The following is a 19,432-nucleotide window of genomic DNA, read 5'->3' as shown; positions in this document are numbered from 1 at the left end:
AAGCATGCACACCACGAGCCTGAGGAGAGCAGAAAGCCTAAACTCCCAAGTGCCTGCCTTTGAGAACCCCCTGTGCAATCTGCTGGCTAGCAGTGAGATGTGAAACAGACCTTTTTAATCTTCTCAGGGTTCGGGTTCGGGTTGGGAATGAAGATTAAATCCCTGGGTTCTGGCACACACACTAGGGAGGAATGAGAAAGCTAAACAGGAGGGTGGGTAGGATCTGATCCTACCAGCTGGGACCCAGGTCCCCAGAGCCAGCAGCACTTCCTTGGAATCTTCTAGGTCTCAATATCGCTCTCTCTGTTGTGACTTCTGTTGTTGACAGATGTGTAACCATAGGCTTTTCCAGTTCCTGGAATAAGGACTCTGTCACTTTATTGATTATGAATAAAGGCCTGTGCCATAAGCTTTGGTTCATTCCCCAACTAGCTGATAACTTATTTTATACATTTGTTCTATCCCGTGTGTGCCACATGGCTGGCCACTTTTCAGTTTCATGCATCTTCAGTGTCCGGGGCAAATCCCCCATCTCTGAGTCTATCCCACAGTCCATCTCTCTGCCTGAACTCCCATCATCTCTCTATACTTCCTGCCACAGCTAATAGGCCATCAGCTTTTTTTATTCATCCCTCCCTCCTGAGACAGGGTCTCTCTGTGTAGCCTTGGCTGTCCTGGACTCACTGTGTAGACCAGGCTGGCCTCAAACGCACAGAGGTGCACCTGCCTCTGCCTCCAGAGTGCTGGGATTACAGGCGTGCACCACCACGCCTGGCCGTGGCCATCAGCTTTTTATTGACAGGTGATGCTTCTGTACAGTACACAGGAGATTCTCACAATTCCACCTTTTAATCCAATAAAGAGCTCTTTTTCTTATTAGCAAACTGTCATCAGTAAGAACAATTATGAAAACTATCAGGTAAGAGTTACTTTGGCAATGTGTTTGGCAGCGTAGGAGGAAGCAGACTACCATCCATCGTGTCTTGGTGAGCTCAGTTTTGTAGTTAAGTCATTTTCTATCAAAGTTTGTATTTATCATCCTAAAAGCAATCTACTTAGCCCTAAAAATATCTTTTAAAAGCATTTTCTTAACTCCTAAACAAGCTTAATTGTAAGGCTACAGCTATTTCGTCTTCAACCCCAGAGACTTCAGAAGGAACAAGTATGCAGGAAATGCGGAGCACATATCTAGAGAATATCAAAATTCTGCAAAGTGAAACGTCCATTAGACAAAATTCATTTCTTCCGGTACCCTTTGGGTTACTCCCTGCAGGTAATGAAGTTTGGTTATACAAAGAACAGTTAGCACATTCCCTTAGTAATTTCCTTGGCTTGCTGGCAAGTGTTAGGAAAATCTTTCTTTAAACCTTTGCTGCTAAAGTGGTGTTTTTAATGAAATTCGGAAGCTTCTAGCACACTTCCTACTAATAGCTGATTTATTTCATCATTACCTTGTGTTAGAGGGCCTGGTAGACACGTATGTGTTCTGAGAGATATATATGAAGGATGATTTCTATTTCTGATTGCTTGTTGTAGTGAAGTTAATTCTGAATCATCCTGAGTAAGCTCAGCAGTTTCTATGTAAAGAACTCCTGCCTATTGCAAGCCAGGAACTATACTAAAGATTTAGTAAAATCTAATAATACCATAAGAATGGCATACAGCTGGGTGATGGTGGCTCATGCCTTTAATCCTGGCACTGGAGAGACAGAGGTAGGTGAATCTCTGTGAGTTCGAGGCCAGCCTGGTCTACAGATGAGCTCCAGGACAGCCAAGGCTACAGAAAGAAACCCTGTCTTGAAAAACCAACAATAGAAACTAAAAAGAATGGCATACAACTTTGGTTCTTAAACTAAATTATAGGGACTTTGAGACAACTTGATTTTTTTTAGACTTATAACCTGCTATTCCTGCATCAGTATAGCATGTAGAGGCTCCTGAAAATGGTGTTTATTATATGAGGAAACATCCAATTCGTTCTTTTTATAAACTGAAGTTGTTTGCTTTGGGGGTATTTGTTAATTTCTATAAAAAGTATTGTAAGCCCTTTGACAGTGTTTATTTTCTGTGCATAATGAGGCAATTTCTGCATTAATAAAAGTTACCACAAATTCTGTTGGCTCTATTCCTGCTAATTGATGAAATCTCATTTTTCCTTTCAGACTCAATTCAGAAACATCTTCTGTATAGGCCTTTAATTTTTTATTCTGTTTATATGCTAAAAATATCCATTCTAGCCGGGCATGGTGGCTCATGCCTGTCATCCCAGTAATCAGGGAAGCAGAGAAAGATCTCTGAGTTTGAGGCCAAGCCTGGTCTACAAAGCAAGTCCAGGACAACCATGGGTACACTGGTGGACAGAGAAACCCTGTCTCCAAAAAACCAAAAATATCCATTCTAAGATATAATCTTTTCTTTGTATAATAATTCCTGTGAGAGAATGAGTAGAATGCAAAATAATTAAAATAGCTATCTTTGGATCCAAAGAATCTGTATGTACATCTTATAATTTCTTCCTACTATTCATTTTCAGCCTCAGTTGCCTTTTTTTTTTTTTTTTTTGGACTATTTATGTCTTTACCACCTTGTAAGTTTTCAAATAAATTTCTTAGCTCTTGAGTAATTAATCCAATTGTGGGCCTCAGCCAATTAATGTCTCGCAACGATTTTTGAAAATCATTGAGTTCTTAATTGATTTGTACCTTCAGTGGTTGAATCTTTGTAGACCTATCTCAAATCCTAGATAATAGAATCCCTCTCTGTATTTTTTTTTTCAGGAGCTATTTGTAAACCCCAGCAAGGCAAAATTCTCTTTTATTTCATCAAACATTTCTGCTAACGTATTTGTTTGAGTCAGACAGTAAGATTTGAGGAAAGAAAACTGCTTATGAATCATCTCTAGGGGCTGTTGTACAAAATACTGGCATAAGGAAGAACTACTCAGCATTCCTTATGGCAAGACTCTGTAATGCTATCTTTATCAGACTACGTCTAGAAAACTAGGTGCTTAAGGTACGAAATTAGCTGAAGGAAACCCCAGACTGACAGCACGCCAACAGCAGAGCGCGTTTATTCCTGCAAAAATCCGGCACACAGGGACCACATTCAGCTCCACCGAGCAGGCTGCTGGCTCGGCCCCTCGGGTGGTCCCTAGCCTTTTCACGCGTGGGCCCGGACTGGGCTGCCGTTTGCCCACGCGTGACGAGGTCTCACGAGCACGCTTTTCCCCGTGCTGTTCGGGGGAAGCCGCAGCCGCCGTGCCCGAGTGGGGGAGAGGCGTGGGCGCAGCACCGCGAGCCGAGCGCTCCTCCACCCCCGCCCCGTTCCCGAAACCAGGACCCTGCGCCTTCCTTTCCTCCACTCGGCGGCTTAGCACCGTTCAGGTCGCCACCATCTTCCCCTCTATCCCAGAGTTCCGGGCTCCGCGCCGGAACTCCCGCCCCCACTTCCGGCCTCAGCCGATAGGCCGGCAGCGCTTTATTGACAGGTGATGCGTCCATAGAGCGCGCAGGAGTCTCTCGCAGACAGCATGGCGACCTCGCGGGCTGCTCAGGCGAGTCTCCCGGTGCCTGCCCGGTCCGTCCCTGCGGAGAGTGACGCAGAGATGGCGGGGAAAGCCTCAGTCCAGGCAGGGAGCCCAGGACGCGGTTCCTAGCCGCCGTCCCCCTGTAATGTCAAAGCACAGCACGGGAGCGGCCCGGGAGGCGGGAGGTGCAGGCCGGCCTGGCGAGCGCGGGCGGAGGCTCGCGGGCACGGCCGAGCCCGCACCTCCCGGCTCCAGACGCCGCCGCCCGGCGGGAACGCAGCCCGCGGGCCGGCGCCTCGCAGCGGATGGCCGCCCGCGGCCGCGAAGGCTCCGCTAGCGGCTGGCCTTCCGGGGCGCAGCGAATGTTTACGACCTCTATGGACGTCCGCAGGGGTGGGCGCCTGTCGGCTCGTTGGTCTAGGGGTATGATTCTCGCTTCGGGTGCGAGAGGTCCCGGGTTCAAATCCCGGACGAGCCCTGTCTTACTCCTTTTGCCCTGGGCGGCAGGAAGGTTGGCGCGGGTCAACTGCCAGCCGCGGCGAGCCGAACCACGTCCACTGTGAGCGTTGGCTGGATGCTACGGTCGGCCTCCCCGCTCGGTGCGTCGCCCCGTGGCCGGAGGCTGGAGTCGCGTTGACCGGTGTCCGGCCTGGGGTTGCGGACGCCGCGTGACGAGGTGCGCCTGCAGAGCCGGGACGGACGGGCCTCGGCCTAGGGGCCCTCTGCGCCCGCCGCCCCCTCCTGCCGCGTCGGGCGTCCTGCAGCCCGCTCCCCGCGGCGGCTTTTCACGGCGTGGGTTGCCGCGCGTCTCCTCCGCCGCCGTGACGGGCGGCTGGAGCCCAGATCAGGAATCCAGAAAGAGCGGGAGGCAGCTGGCTCCTCGTTAGTATAGTGGTGAGTATCCCCGCCTGTCACGCGGGAGACCGGGGTTCGATTCCCCGACGGGGAGAGGTACCGCTGTTTTTATTTTTTTGTACGCGGTGACTTTCATGGAATTCGAGGGGCCCCTGAGAGGCAGAGCTCTGGATTTCCACCTAGTGGCTCAGGAACGATAGCGGCGTGGTGTGCCCACACGGGGGAGTCCCGATGTCTAGATGCACTGACTTTGCAAGCTAAAGGGAAAAAGAAAAAAAAAAAAAGCCAAGAAAAGAAGTCACTGCGTTGGCCGGGAATCGAACCCGGGTCAACTGCTTGGAAGGCAGCTATGCTCACCACTATACCACCAACGCAGGTTGGGAGTGCTTTGGTAGCGATCGTATTCATGCTGCCTTCATTGCGTCTCTGCGGCTTTGCTGTTGGAGGCAGCAGCACAAGGAACAAACGCTGGATCCAGAGCAACCACAGAGCGCGGGTTTGGGTTTCAGTGATCAGCACGACTGGGAGGAAGTGTCAGTCTCGGGCTGGGAGCCACCTGCTCCATGAAGTCGCCTTTTAATTAATTTTTATTTTTTTACATAAACCACACTTTATTCAGTTTGCAGCCCCGCTGCAGCCCCCTCCCCTCGCCCCTCCCCCCCTGGTCCGCTCCCCGCCCCCGGTCCACCGAAGTCGTCCCCTCCCCTGACCCTGCCTCAGGCCTCCTCTGTGGCCCGCCTTGAAGCCGCTGTCGCTGAGCGGCCGAGTGTGGCCTGCGACCTGCCCGGCCTCTCTGCCACGCGCCCGCCCGAGGCGCGCCTCCTCCAGAGCGGCCTCTCCGCCAGGCGCGGCTTCCGCGGGCTCCGGGACCCCGTCCCGCCCGCTTCTGTTCACGGCCCTGACCAGGCCGCGTGCGTGCGGGGCCTCGTGGCGCAACGGTAGCGCGTCTGACTCCAGATCAGAAGGTTGCGTGTTCAAATCACGTCGGGGTCACGGCTGTAACTTGTTTTCTAGTTACCCGCGTTTAATTGTACCTTGAAATAAAACAAAAAAACCCTTTACTACAGTGAGACTTTTTTCCTACTCCATAAAGTGTCCATAAAGAACAGTCCCCCAGGTCCTGTTTAGAAAATGTATTTATGGCAAGAAATGTTCTGTATTCGGAAAAAATATGTAACTATAGTTAATCCCTTTAAAAACAGTAGTTGTGTATATTATCCCACACCGATGTTTTTGCTTTGGACACTGGCGGTGTTTGTCTCATTTCTTTTACCCAACAGCTGTGTTAAACATATAATTCTGTATTCCTCATAATTGTAGCGACAACCTAAAGTTTGGCTATAGTTGTGTAAAGTATTAAGCAGTTTTTCTGTAGTTGGACATTCTGGCTCTCAACTGTAGCTCAGGCTGGCCCGGGAGCCCCCAGTAGCTGCACTTGACCTCGTGACCTGCTCTCTCTCCCAAGCACTTGACTTCACAGGCTTCAATTCCAGCTCAATCATTTTCTTCGCTTTTACTAAATAAAATCTGTGGTGTGGATTCCTGGAATTTTACGTTTTGGCTAAAGGTTTCCTGCCACTGTGAGTTTTTTGGGTGTGATCGTCTGAGCGTCCCTCACCAAGCCTGGGAACATTGAGGAAATCAAGGACTTTGCTCACAGCCAGGTAGAAGGATGTCAGATCCATCAAGATCAAGAAGAACAAGGAGAGCATGAAGTCCAGGGTTGGCTGCAGCAGAGGTCCTTCCACCCTGGTCAGCACAGACAGGGAGAAGGCAGAGGAGCTGAAGCAGTGCCTTCCCCTGGTTTGACAGTGAAGGTGCTGAAATGAACCAGACCTCTGCATTTTAACGTAATTATTTTGTTTTGCTATTTTATTGTATTATTTGGTACTCCTGGCTTGGAACTTACTGTGTAAACCAAACTGCTTGTACGTGCCTCTGCCTCCAAAGTGCTGGCATACGAGCCTAATTTTTAGAAGCGATGAAGAGAACTCAGGAGACCAGACCTCATCGTTGCAAAATCGCAAGAGGCTTATTTTAACCATTGCACAATGAGGTTACCCCTGCCGGTCAGCAAAGAGTGGCACTGGGAGACAAAGGCTTTTAGGTTTTTAAAAGAAAAATTGCGGGAGATTTGAAGTTGCAGTCTTGGCAATTCAGGATTGGATGAGGAAGCTATAAAGTAAGATAATTGGTTGCTCAAGCTTGGCCAGTCCTGCCAAGTGTGGATGCAGCTGCAATTAAAGGTGGGGGTGGTTAGCTCTTCCTTGGAGATCAGGGCTGTGGGCTTTTGGCTGGAGGTCAGGAACTACTCAGCCTGAGGATTGAGGCCATCTGGGTTGGTTGCTAAGAAACACTATCTCTAAGACAAGGGTCTGGTCATTCTTTTTGCTGAGTGAAGGTCATTGCTTGCTCACTTTTTTTTTATATCTGTCCTCACAGACTCACAGATAGGGTCACAGTCCTCCGTTCTCTGGAAAGGTACTAAGAAGCTTTAGCTTAACCTGGACCTAAAACTCAAAGCTACAGGCTTTAGAAAACATACAGGTTACAAAGTTAGTCTGACCCTTTCAGTATCAGCGAGCCGCCACGGGTGGATCCAAATTGTTTACAGTGGTTTTGGTCACCTCGGATTAGCTTTGGGTAGAACATTAAGAGTATTGTATGTAAATGTTAATTCTCTTCCGATTTCTCCCTGTTTGCTGCCTTTGTTTTGTTTTTAAAAGAAAAAAAGAAGCAGAAAAAAAGCAAGAAAGCAAAAGAGAAACCCAAGCTACAAGCTAGCAACTCTTCTCATCCAATCCATACACCCCCTTACCACCACACACGCACGCACGCACACACAGGCCTTGTCTTCCCAGATGGACAGCTTCGTGTCCTGACACTCCTTGAATCCACAGCTACACCTTTGTTAGCATGGCAGTGGCTCCTGGTGAGGAATTTGGGCCTCAGAATACAACCCCACAACAGATGCCAGGGGAATCTGTGCCTCCATCACTTCCCTCCCTCCTGGCCTAGCCTGCCTTGTTTCAGATCACTCATTTTGTACCGACAGTGTGTGTGTGGGGGGGGGGGCTAGTCTTTGTTGTACATGCCAGAGCTTTGAAGCCCCCAAATAGCTCTGACCTTTACGATCATGAGAAATAGCAGCCCTTGGCAGGAGAACTGTGACGGTGCCCCTCATGGCCACCATCCGTGTTACTTGGCCAGTAGAGTCCACATCAACCATGGACCAAGTGATCGAATAAAATCAAGAGTTAACTGATGAGGAATTGCGGATCGATAGAATTAGAAAACATTTAATTTATATACTTTCTGGGGTGAATGGCTCGCCCTGTACCCTGGAATTCCTGGCAGTCCTCCTGCCTCAGGCTCTAGAGAGCAGGAATTACAAGCCTGCTGTTAGAATTAGGGACCTTGAAGGATTTTTTAAAAGAACAAAACAGTAAGGACACACAAGCAAAACCTTTGCAGGAGAGTGGGTTTTGAGCGTGCCTAGCCCGGGAATGTAGAACATGCTGTTTTTTCGCACTGTGTTCAAAAGCCGCAGCTCTCAGGGAATTAGCACAGAAAGATCCACCCGCTGAGAGCGCCTTTTAAGGAACTGGAAGGACAATTAAGAAAAAAAAATAAAAATGATAAAAAAAAAGCTGGGCCTGGTAGTGTGTGTGATCCCAGTGCTCAGGAGGCTGCGGTGAGAGGAACAGACGTTCAAGGCCAGTCTGGGCTCTTCGTCACTGGGTGAGAGGCCAGCCTGGGCTCTTCGTCACTGAGTGAGAGGCCAGCCTGGGCTCTTCGTCACTGGGTGAGAGGCCAGCCTGGGCTCTTCGTCACTGGGTGAGAGGCCAGCCTGGGCTGAACAGAGACCTTGTCTCCAATGAACAAAAACCAAGCACAAAGCGGACAAGGAGACTACAGCCCGGAAATAAAGCTCCGTGTTCACGAATTCTACATCCGAGAATCCGACTAATTGCCTGTCTGTCTGTCTGCCCGCCTGTCTGTCTAACCTGCACATCTAATCTACCATTTCATGCCCGCACTGCTTCCCAACCAGAGGTCTTCCTGCTGTTTCACAGGGTTTTCGTCTCCCTAGGTACGTCGGTGATCAGCGAGCCCGACAGAATTAGAAACTGCGCGCAAACACCGTGTCACGCATGTCGCGCCTGTTTGACACGGGACCCGGGCGTCTTGATTGGGGTGTAACGGCGGGGGCGTCCTAGGGACAGCAGAGGACTGTTCTTACAGAGATGGAGCCGAGGGCAGCGTCTGAGTTCTCGGGTGAACCAGTTTCACCAGTGGTTTTGCCACCCCGTGCTCTCGGGGCGGGCCGGGCTGCGCAGGAACTCGCGCTTAGACCAGGCTGGACCCGCCGCCACCGCCTCCAGAGCGCGGGGACGCACGGCGCGCGCCCGCACCGCCGGGGCCCGGCGCGTTACGTCACGGGAGCCGTAGCCAATGAGAGAGGGCCCGGTGGCGGCTCCGCCAATGGGCTCCGAGGGGGAGATTTGAAAGTGTCGGGGCGGCCGGACGGCTTCTCCCGGTCTGCGAGCCCAGCGCGGCGGAGAGCCGGGGGCTCCGGAGGGCGCGGGCCACCCACGTGCCAGCCGGGCCGGCCGCGGGCGAGCGGGCAGGGGCGCGCGGTGCGCCCGATCTCCGCTGCGGGCTCGCCCGCTTCCTTCCGCCCGCGGGGCCGCGCAGCTCCGCTCCCGCCCGTGCGCGGACCATGGCTCAGAAGGAGAACGCCTACCCGTGGCCCTACCGCGCCTACACGGTAAGGTCCCGCCACGGTCCTTGCGCCCCTTCCCTGGAGGGCGAGCCCCCCGGACGGACGCATGTCCCCCCCCCCGGAGGGCGAGCCCGGACGGACGCATGTCCCCCCCCCGGAGGGCGAGCCCCGACGGACGCATGTCCCCCCCCCGGAGGGCGAGCCCCGACGGACGCATGTCCCCCTTTTCCCGGAGGGCGAGCCCCGACGGACGCAGGCCCTGCAGACGGCCGGCCTCCCCGCTCTCCGACGTGCGGGCCCCAGGCGGTGTCTTGCCGCCCGGGCGGGGCAGAGGCCGCTGCCCTGACCCCACTGACCCCGGGTGGCGTTCTTCCGCACAGCGGAGCCTGCTCGTGACGCACAGATCATAGCGGGGCCTTCGGGTCGTGAATCCTACCGGCGAGTCTGAAAAAAAGTTTTAACTACCCAGAAGACAGAGTAGGGAGGAGGAAGTTGCCGTTTCGAGGGTCCTACGTGGTCTCGTGTTTACTCTTGATACCGAGTCTAAAACGCAGAACTCCCAGTTTTGATGCACCACTGTGGAGCGGCGCTGCGGCCCACGAGTTTAGCCTCGTGAGTGGAGGGAACCGAGGATCCAAATAGATTTGACACGCTGCGTGTGTACACGTAACGAGTGTGCCAATGCACTGCCAGTCTACACTTGTATCACTGGGAGCGGTTTGTCGTTTGCACGACTGGGCACACCTGCAACCCCAGCTCGAGCGACCCTGCTCACTGCCCAAAGAAATCACTCAGAGAAGTCTGAAAGTGAGGAAGTGGCTCCAGGCCGTGGGGGTGTCCCTCAGGTCTGCCCCTCGAAGGGTTAAACACTGGTGTTGCAGCTTCTGCCTTTTTTATTATCGTTATTCATTTACTTCGATTTTTATTTTAGTTCATTGTTTTGTTGTGGGGAGGGTGATGTTAGAATAGGCTGGCCGTGGGCTGACAGTTGAGGACTGTCTTGAAGTCCTAAGTGCTAGGGTTACGGACTGGGCCAAGCTCTCAGGGTGGCTTTGTTCGTTTGTTTGTTTGTTTTGTTTCTCTGTGTGGCCCTGGCTGTCCTGGAACTCACTCTGTAGACCAGGCTGGCCTCGAATTCAGAGATCCATATGCCTCTGCGTCCTGAGTGCTGGGGTTAAAGGAGTGCCCACCACAGCTCAGTGAGCAGATGAGTTCCTTAACAAGTAGCTGAATGCCGGGTAAAGAGTCCAGGATAGCCAGGGCGTGATACACAGAGAAACCCTGTCCCCACAAACCAAACAAACAAACAAAAACCCAAGTAGCTGCAATGCTGCTTCCAGCACATTCCAGCCACAGGGACAAGGACACCCTCAGAACCCCGCTCTGCTCCTCAGTCTCAGTCCGGCCTGAAGACCCTGCCCCAGAGAGTCCTACGGAAGGAGCCTGCTGGGAGTGCCACGCTTGCCCTCACCAACCGCTCCAATGGCCAGGCCACAGGTACCTGGGGCGATGGGGAGAGGACTGGGCCAGAGGGACCAGAACCTCAGAGAGGGAGCATGGTGAGGATGTCGAAGGGACCTCAGCATACCTGCTCTCTCCTTAGCCACCCCTGGCCAGAAGCCGCCTGAGAACGTGAGTCACGGCTCCACTGCCATGTAAGTACCAGATAGGGACTGAAGCCGTGACGAGGCAGAGATGGGGGAGGGAGAGAGATCAAACACCTCAGACTGTAGGCCAGCCGGCACTGAGCTGGCTGTAACCCCGCTCTTCTGATCAGGCGGTCCCTCACTATTGACGACTTTGAGATCGGGCGTCCTCTGGGCAAAGGCAAATTTGGAAATGTGTACTTGGCTCGAGAGAAGAAAAGCCACTTCATTGTGGCACTCAAGATCCTCTTCAAGTCTCAGATCGAGAAGGAGGGAGTGGAGCATCAGCTGCGCCGCGAGATCGAAATCCAGGCCCACCTGCAGTATGCCGTCACCCGACCCCTCCACCTTCCCTAACCCGCCTGGGCCACCTGCCCCATCTTAACACCAGGGCCACCTGACCCCTCCTAACCACCAGGGCCACCTTCCCCAGTGCTTCCTTTGTGCTCCCTGGTCTAGGTGTCTGCTGTCTAGATGTAAACCGAAGCTTCCTTTCCCCCTGCCCCAGACACCCCAACATTCTTCGGCTCTACAACTACTTCCATGACCGGCGGAGGATCTACTTGATACTGGAATATGCCCCTCGGGGGGAACTCTACAAGGAACTCCAGAAGAATCGGACTTTCGATGAGCAGCGGACTGCCACGGTGAGGGCCGGGTGGGGTGTGAGGCCGGAGCTGCTGCGGGAGGCCGGGGCTGCTGCCGGAAGCCGGTGGCTGACTGGTGCTGTGTGGGCCCCCGCAGATCATGGAGGAGCTGGCAGACGCCCTGATGTACTGCCACAGGAAGAAAGTGATCCACAGAGACATAAAGCCCGAGAACCTGCTGCTGGGCCTCCAGGGGGAGCTGAAGATCGCGGACTTTGGCTGGTCCGTGCACGCCCCCTCCCTGAGGTATGGTCCCTGGGGGCTGTCCCTGGTGTGAGGCTCTGACAGTCTGTATGAAACTCTTCTGCATCTTGTTCCTTCAGAGCGTGGGTTTGTAAGCATGCAGTATAAGCATAGTGGCATCCTTACAGAAATAGGTGACTCAGTAGCTTCTGCCCTGGATTTTCTACTCTTTTTCTTTGTCAGTGGGCCCTCTCACAGCACTGCTGAGGAAGCTTCCACACTACTGCTTGATTGATTGACTGACTGGGACAGGCTCTTGTGTAGCACAGGATAACTTCAAACTCACTGTCCAGCCAAAGATAACCTTAAACTTCTGCTCCCCCTTGCCTCTGTCTGCAGACATACTAGGATTACAGGCGTGTGTCACCACGCCATGTTTACCCCCACAACTCTCTTGTTAAGGAGATGTGGTCTCACTGTGTTGCCCAGGCTGTCCTTAAAGGCCTAGGGCAAGTGGGTGGCATGTATTACACACACATGCGCCTGGGCACCCAAGTCACAGTTGCTTTGGTTTGGTTTGACAGTGTTTGCTAGGGCAAATGCTCTGTGACTGAGTTGCATCGCTCAAACCCTCTCCCCAGTTTTTAGACAAGATTTTACCTTGTAGCCCAAGCTGGCCTCAAACTGGCAATCTTACCTCAGCTGCCCAAGTGCTGGGATTAAGCCAGGTGTAATGGCCCACTTTTAGCTCCAGCCCTGGAAAGGCACTGGTAGGCCAAGCTCTGTGAGGTCAGGGCCATCTGGTCTACCTAGCAAGTTCCAGGTCAGCCAAGGCTGTATAGAGAGACCTGTCTCAAAGTAAAACGAAAAGCAAAAGGTCCCCACCAGGTGCTGAGATTAGGGGTGTACATCAGAACCCAGGGCATCTGGTGACCCCGTCATTGTTACTGCTTCATGGCATTGCACGGTAAAAACATAATCTGATTTATTTGAGTAGCATGTGCTTAGTGGGTATTAAAGGTGCCTTCTGTTTCTCCTTTGAGCACTACCCTCATCTGTGACTGTTCGTTCTTTTTTTTACTAAGACTAAGATAATCCATTAGTGTGGCCCCAGTGGAACCATGTGTGCCTACCTCTGGCTCTTTGGGTCATTTTCAGACGCTCAGTCTGATTGGGAAGGATGCCCCTCCCCGGTGCCTGCTGGGGCCTCTGGGCTGCCTCGCGTCAAGTACAGGGAAAAGAGAAGCTGCCCTGACCCTGGCTGCACCCGCTTCCCTCCCCCCAGGAGGAAGACCATGTGTGGCACCCTGGACTACCTGCCCCCCGAGATGATCGAGGGGCGCATGCACAACGAGATGGTGGATCTGTGGTGCATTGGGGTGCTCTGCTATGAGCTGATGGTCGGGAACCCGCCCTTCGAGAGCCCTAGCCACAGCGAGACGTACCGGCGGATTGTCAAGGTGGGCTAGCTCCCTGGCTGTGTGGGGAAGGCGGGGTCTGGGGTGCACAGTGGTTTACAGGCCTCTGAAGTATCCTACTTCTCATTTATTCTCTGAGAACTTCATAAATGTGTGCACTGAACCTTGATCATATCAACCCTAACCACCCTTCCACTCCACCCCTAACTGTCCTCCCCTGCTCCCCCACCCCCGGACTCCTCCAACACATGCCCTGGCCTCTTTCGTGTCCTCTTTCTTTTTATAGCCCACTGAGACTGGCTAGTGTTTGCCTGAGCCCCAGCAACCTCCGCATGCACACTCGGAGGGAGCGTGCCTTTCCCAGCAGCCATGCGTTGCCAGTGAAGCCTCCTGATGTTAGTCAAGGGAAATGTAGTTCACGGGTGAAACTGGTCTCCTTTTTTCACCTGCAGGTGGACCTGAAGTTCCCCCCCTCTGTGCCTGAGGGGGCCCAGGACCTCATCCGCAAGCTGCTGAAGCATAACCCCTCAGAACGGCTGCCCCTGGCCCAGGTCTCCGCTCACCCCTGGGTCCGGGCCCACTCTCGGAGGGTGCTATCTCCCTCCACCCTTCAGCCAGCTTCTTGATGTCTGTCCCTGTTGTTTGCTCAGTTTTGTTTGTTTGTATGTGTCGGGGAAAGGGGATGGCAGTTCACAACTATCCCCAACTCCAGTGATAGGGGCTCTGAGCCCCCACTCTGCTATCCACAGGTAAAAGCAGGCATATATGTGCTGCACACACATGTAGGCAAAACACATAAAGTTAAAAAACAAAAAAAAGGCAGTGCTGGAGAGATGGCTCAGCAGTTAAGAGCACAGGGTGTTCTTCCCAAGGACCTGGGTGCAATTCCCAGCACCCTGTGGTTTCCACACCATCTGAATAACCCCAATCCTGGGGAATCTGGCATCTTCTAGCCTCTGCAGGCACGAGGCATGGCTATGATAAGCATATATGCCAGTAAAACACCTACACACATAGAATTTTTAAAAATTGTCTGGTCAGATTCCTTTTAATTGGCCAAATGTTGAATGGTGTTTTAAAAATACTATAAGCCAATCATGTATTTAATATAGTTTACAGCCTATCTTCAATTCAAAAAAATTTTGTGGAACAAAGCTTACTTTATAATAAAATCTTAAATTTTCATGTTTTTGAATACCATATTGAAAGTTAAAAAAAAATGTTGGTACAGTTTGGCAACATTGAGAAGCGAGCCCGTGGTGGTGGCACACACCTACCTTTAATCCTGCCATTCAGGAGGTTGAGCCAGGAGGATCTCTGAGTTCCAGGACAGCTGGGGCTACACTGTGAAACCCTGTTTCAGGGAAGAAAAGTTGAGAAGGAAAAAAAAGCCAAGTTAGCTTGCCACGTCGATAGAGACGTGTGTTCAGGGGCCTGAGGCAGAAGAATCCCCACAAGTTTGAGGCCAGCTTGGTCTAGGTACCAGGGTTTAGGAGTCACACAGGGATGCCAGCAAAGCCTTTTGCCTACTCTTGGGACTCTTCCTGTTGGGTTGCCATGTCCAACTTCATTATGAAAATTATTGCTTCATCTTTATACTTTTTTTTTTTTTTTGCCATGTTTGGTTGTTAATTTCTTAGAACCCTGTTCTTTTCTAATAAGAGGCAGAAATGGAGTGGATCCGGAGGGAGCGAACTGGGAGGAAAAGAAGGGGCAGAAACGTAATAGGATGTGTTATGTGAGAAAATAATCTATTTTCAATTTTAAAAAGCCGAACATGGCCAGTCAGGATGCTCTGAGACAGCATGCACAGACACGCAGGCAAAACACTCACACATTCAGAACTAAAAACATCCCGGTCACTCCAAGCCCGGAACAGTGGCCCACGCCTTCATCTATGCACTTGAGAAACGGTAGCAACAGAATTGTCATGAGTTCTAAGCCAGCGTGGGGTACACAGTGAGATCCAAGCTGGTCTTGGCTACAAGGTGAGACCAAAATTGTAAATTATAAAAAGCTGCTTACTAAGCAGCTTTTCCTCTGAGTTTCTCTGTGGCTGTGGCTGACCTGGAACTCCGAGATCCGCCTGCCTCTGCTTCCTAAATCCTGGGACTAAAAGCGGGTGCCACTGCCACCCAACCTGAGCGCTCTTAATCCAGATCTCCATCTGACCTGTTAGAGGGACATCTATGTGCTCAAGTCAGTGAGAAAGCACATTCCAGAATACCATACATTCTTGGGAACAGACAAGGGGACATAGTTTTACGTAGCTGGGGTGGGGAGAGCAGTCCCGAGGATGGGGTGTGTGCCAAGCTGTTAGTTAGCACGGCCCTCAGGTAGCACAGGTGCTGGTGCACACCTTTAGTCCGAGCTCTCGGGAGGCAGAGGCACGCAGACCTTTGTGGCTTGAGGCCACCTGGTCCACATACAGCCCGAGTTACACGGAGGAACGTGAGAGAAGACCTGCTTTGAGGCCCAGCACTCCGGGACCCCGCCCCTGAGAAGCCTGGTCGCTGTTGGCTGCCTGCTGCTGCTGCTGCTCCCTGGGCTGTGAGCTGGCCCCGTTCTCGGCCCCTGCCGGAAGAGCTGAGCACCTCAGGCCCTGTGGCAGACTCAAACTTCCACAGCGTGTACCTGAGCGTGTGAGGAGACTGGGCATGTTATCCCTGAGAGCTCGCTTTGCTTGCTGAGGGGGTACAGCTGCCCGTGGGACTGTCACACCAGAGACCTGAAGTACACTCGCCAGCTTTTCCTTGTAGCAAACACCTGAGCCAGGCAGCTTGGCTGGCCTGTCCCTTGGGGGCCTGAAGGAAGACAGCACATCGTGGAAGGAGCACACAGCAAAGCAAAACAGATCACCTCATGGTCAGAAGTCAGGCAGGAGGCAGAGCTGCCCGGTCTCCGCAGGTTCCCTCCTCAGGGACCGGAGGAGCTCCCTCTTCATGTCCCCACCCTCCACAACAGTGCCGCCCTGGGGACCAGGGTTTCTAGCATCCCATATGGAAAGCTACAGCCAATTAAGGCAACATAGACTGCACAGATGTGAACAGACACGACCTTAGTCCAATTATTTACTTATTCGTGGATATGGGCATTTGAGGTTCACACAAATACATTGCTTTTCCACTTGGTAAAAACAAAGCACCCTTCACACGAATGAGCTGGCTTGACCTGTGCGTCATGGGCTGATGACCCTTTCTGTAGCAGACCCTGTGGTGAGCCCCTTGGCTTCTGTCATCCTTGGTGTTGCAGCTGCTTGAGTTTGGTGAGAACTGGCTCATTCCTCGATCCGGAGCAGCATAACTGTCTGATCATAATTGGTGTTGTACAGTCTTCTAAGCATAAAAATTATTACCTTCTCCAGTCAGAGCAGCAATGACGGTTTGCATGAGCCCCTTGACACCGAGCCTGTTGATGTTCCTGTATGAAAGAAGAGCAGAGAGCATTAGGCCCTGCCTGATAGTCTGGCATGCTTTTCATAAAATCAAGCATCTTTTTCTCGATGCAGTGAAAGAGACTAGGACTTTCTCTGGGTCATTAGGCAGCCCTAATGACCAGGGGAGGGTCTGGGAGGAATCTGAGGGGAGAGGCTTACTGTGGGGGTTGAGTAGGTCAGAGCCCCCCGAGCAGCCAAGGACCCCTTCCTTCCCCTTCTTGCTGGGGTGCGCTTTGGGGCTGCTTAGTGTCTGGGAGCTATACAAACCTTCAGGTCCACCCATTGCCCTGTTGCTGTAGTCAAATTCATCCTCATGCCAGGAAATGAGATTGACAAGGTCACCCTTGAGAGCAATGGTGAAAGAGCAGGTGTTGTTAAAGTCTCTGGAGACAATCTGATCTCAGTTTACCCAGGATGCCCCTTTCATCACTTTTTTTTTGAGACAGGGCCTCTCTCTATAGCCTTGACTGTCCTGGACTCGCTTTGTAGACCAGGCTGGCCTTGAACTCACAAAGATCCTCCTGCCTCTGCCTCCAGAGTGCTGGGTTACAGGCATGGACCACCATGCCCAGCTTCATCACTTTCTTAATATCAGCATACTTGGCAGCGTTTTCTGGGGAAGGGCAGGTCCACACGTTGAGGGCAGGAACATGAAGGATGCCAGTGAGTGTCTTCTTCAGCTCTGGGACGACCTTGCTCACCGCCCTGGCATGCCAGTGGATGCAGGATGATGTTCTGGGTAGCCCAGTGGCCTTCATGCCACAGTTTACCAGAAGGCTTGGCACAGTCCTCTGGGTGAAGGTGGTGTGGACTTAGTCGGCAATGCCCAACCACCACGACCTTGACCAAGGAGTCTTAGCAGTCGGTGACTCCCATAGAATCAGAGATTTGAATACTGGGTCACGGGGGAGTGGCGCTAGTTGAAAGGGTTAGGAGGTGTGGCCTTGCTGGAGGAAGTACATCACTGCAGACTGGGCTTCAGAGGCTCTGGAAGCCCAGTTATGGAGAGCTGCTTGTGTGTCAGGCCGCTTTGCTATTGAGTTCTCAGTGAAAAACATGCTTTCGTCCTGGCCTTCACCAGGAGACAGGGATAGGCAGGATGTTTTCCCAGGTTCACTATGATCCTCACACCTACAAAAGGTAGTGAACCTGGGAAAAGGATCATACAGAGCAGGTGGTCGAGGTAAACAAGTTTGACCTCTCCATGAACCCTTCATTGCACTGAGGTGCTTTGCTCTGACTATAAAAAGGAATTGTGGGCTAAGGCAGGGCAGCAGTCTGTACCCGCAGCCCTCGGGAACCGACCTGGTGTGTGGAGTGTTATTATTTTCTTTCAGTCCTCACTCTCCACTCAGGAACTGTTCGACTCCGAAGAGGGCTCGGGCTCCAGGTGTCTCAGCACGGCAGAACCCTGACAGTGGTGCGGGAGGCATCGGTGGTGATTTTGAGTTGCCGTACTTCTCGAGATTCTTGCCTGTCATAACCGTGAGGGCATCAGCAGATGGGGCAGAGCTGATTGCCCTTTCGGCTCCACCCCTGAAATGGGCCCCAGCCTCCGCCGTGGGGGTGAAGACGTCAGTGCTACCTGCTTTATCAAAGCGGAGGGCAACCCGGGTGAACAGGTGCCCAAAGCAGACAAAGCCCTTCACTCTGATCTTTACTGTTGTGTCTAGGGTCAAGGTGAAACTGTATGAGAAGATCCAGAACAGGAAGGAGCAGAGAACCAACTCTTTAAAAAACAAACATTCATTTATTCTGAATGTGTGTCCATGTTTGCTCAGCCATGGCTCCCATGTGGAGGATGAAGACAAGGCCTGTTCTCGCCTTCTACCATGTAGGCCATGGGAACTGGACTCTGGCTGCTAATTGCCTAATGATATCTTGGGGGCAAAAATCTATGTTCCTCTGCTCTGAACACACACACACACACACACACAAATATAAAGGTAGGGTATGGTGGCCCATGCCTAATGCTTGGGAGGCTGAGGCAGAAAAATCTTGAGTTCAAGGCCAACCTGGAATACATGAGCATGGGCTACAAGGCTTAGTCATGTTGCTTAGAAGAAAGGAAAATTCTTGACAATGGGAAAGCACAGGAGTTACTCAGCATGGTTCATGTTGGGCATCACATGTTTGCTGAAGGGGACAGAGTAGGCAGGAGGTTCTAAGATGTGTAAGGCAACAGTGGTTCTAACTCTAAGATATGTAACAGCTCGGCCTGGGAGAAGGGCACTAGCTTCCACCACTCTGGAAAGGCAATAGTATTTAAAACGAATTGCTGGAAAAAAATTGGCCAACAAGATTAATAAAACAGGCTGGAGAGATGGCTCAGTGGTTAAGAGCACTGGCTGCTCCTCCAGAGGTCCTGAGTTCAATTCTCAGGAACCACAAGGTAGCTTTACAACCATCTGTCATGTGATCTGATGCCCTCTCCTGGCATGCAGGTGTACATGCAGATAGAGAACTCATAACAAATAACTTAACAAGAAAGATTAATAAAACAAGTGGTACCCCATGCTGTTGAGGATTGGGGAAAAGAAAAACATTTCTTCATTGCTGGTGGAATGTACACTGTAGCCACTTGGAAATTAGTGTGAGATCCCCAGGAAGCTGGAAATGGATGTACCTCACGATTTACAGATGCCACTCTTGGACATATACCCAAAGAATGCTACATCTGCTACTCTGCTACAGAGACACTTGCTCACCCGTGTTCATTCACAACAGAACTGAAAACAGCCTCGATGTCTGCCAGCTGGTAGATAGTGAAAACATGGCACATTTACACAGTGGAGTATTATTCAGCTATGGGGCGGGGGGGGGGGGGGGAAGAGCCCAGCATGGCGGTGCACACCTTTAGTCTCAACACTTGGGAGGCAGAGGCAGCCTGTGGGTTTGAGGCCAGCCTGGTCTAGGAAGTGGGTCTGGGACAGCTGGGGCTCTGTTACATAGAGAAACCCTGTCTTGAAAAGCCAAAAAGAAGAGAGATTTGTGG

The 19,432-nt window shown here is 52.0% G+C and overlaps 1 protein-coding gene, 1 long non-coding RNA gene and 4 other non-coding genes across 8 annotated transcripts; 4 read left to right on the top strand and 2 right to left on the bottom strand.

Moving 5' to 3' along the window:
• The first annotated feature begins 3,932 nt into the window (after nucleotides 1–3,932).
• On the top strand, nucleotides 3,933–4,004 carry Trnap-cgg (transfer RNA proline (anticodon CGG)). Its single transcript has one exon. It is a non-coding gene; the product is annotated as a tRNA-Pro (tRNA).
• Nucleotides 4,005–4,403: 399 nt separating this feature from the next.
• Nucleotides 4,404–4,475, top strand: Trnad-guc (transfer RNA aspartic acid (anticodon GUC)). The gene has a single exon. It is a non-coding gene; the product is annotated as a tRNA-Asp (tRNA).
• Nucleotides 4,476–4,683: 208 nt separating this feature from the next.
• Trnag-ucc (transfer RNA glycine (anticodon UCC)) lies at nucleotides 4,684–4,755 on the bottom strand. The gene has a single exon. It is a non-coding gene; the product is annotated as a tRNA-Gly (tRNA).
• A 547-nt stretch (nucleotides 4,756–5,302) lies between these two features.
• Trnaw-cca (transfer RNA tryptophan (anticodon CCA)) lies at nucleotides 5,303–5,374 on the top strand. Its single transcript has one exon. It is a non-coding gene; the product is annotated as a tRNA-Trp (tRNA).
• A 3,548-nt stretch (nucleotides 5,375–8,922) lies between these two features.
• On the top strand, nucleotides 8,923–14,186 carry Aurkb (aurora kinase B). Of its 3 annotated transcripts, none has more exons than XM_021642492.2 (8): nucleotides 8,923–9,152; nucleotides 10,448–10,604; nucleotides 10,711–10,762; nucleotides 10,885–11,076; nucleotides 11,262–11,400; nucleotides 11,498–11,646; nucleotides 12,869–13,043; nucleotides 13,454–14,186. In XM_021642492.2, exons 1-8 carry the CDS (start codon nucleotides 9,105–9,107, stop codon nucleotides 13,625–13,627), a joined length of 1,086 nt encoding a protein of 361 aa, XP_021498167.1. In that variant the 5' UTR covers nucleotides 8,923–9,104; the 3' UTR covers nucleotides 13,628–14,186. The 3 variants fall into 3 exon arrangements, with proteins under 3 accessions (XP_021498167.1, XP_021498168.1, XP_060220977.1); XM_021642493.2 differs by having other exon boundaries at nucleotides 8,924–9,152; nucleotides 10,502–10,604; XM_060364994.1 differs by lacking the exon at nucleotides 8,923–9,152 and adding an exon at nucleotides 9,465–9,719 and having other exon boundaries at nucleotides 10,502–10,604.
• Nucleotides 14,187–16,059: 1,873 nt separating this feature from the next.
• Nucleotides 16,060–17,736, bottom strand: LOC110551718 (uncharacterized). Its single transcript, XR_002476587.2, has 2 exons — nucleotides 16,705–17,736; nucleotides 16,060–16,421 (listed from the first exon to the last, which is right to left on the bottom strand). It is a non-coding gene; the product is annotated as an uncharacterized LOC110551718 (long non-coding RNA).
• Between the last annotated feature and the right edge of the window lie 1,696 nt (nucleotides 17,737–19,432).

The sequence above is a fragment of the Meriones unguiculatus genome, chromosome 11 (genome assembly GCF_030254825.1).
Source record: "Meriones unguiculatus strain TT.TT164.6M chromosome 11, Bangor_MerUng_6.1, whole genome shotgun sequence".
NCBI lineage: Eukaryota > Metazoa > Chordata > Mammalia > Rodentia > Muridae > Meriones > Meriones unguiculatus.
Note: the sequence above shows the minus strand (reverse complement) of the source record. Positions and strands in the feature narration are given on the sequence as shown.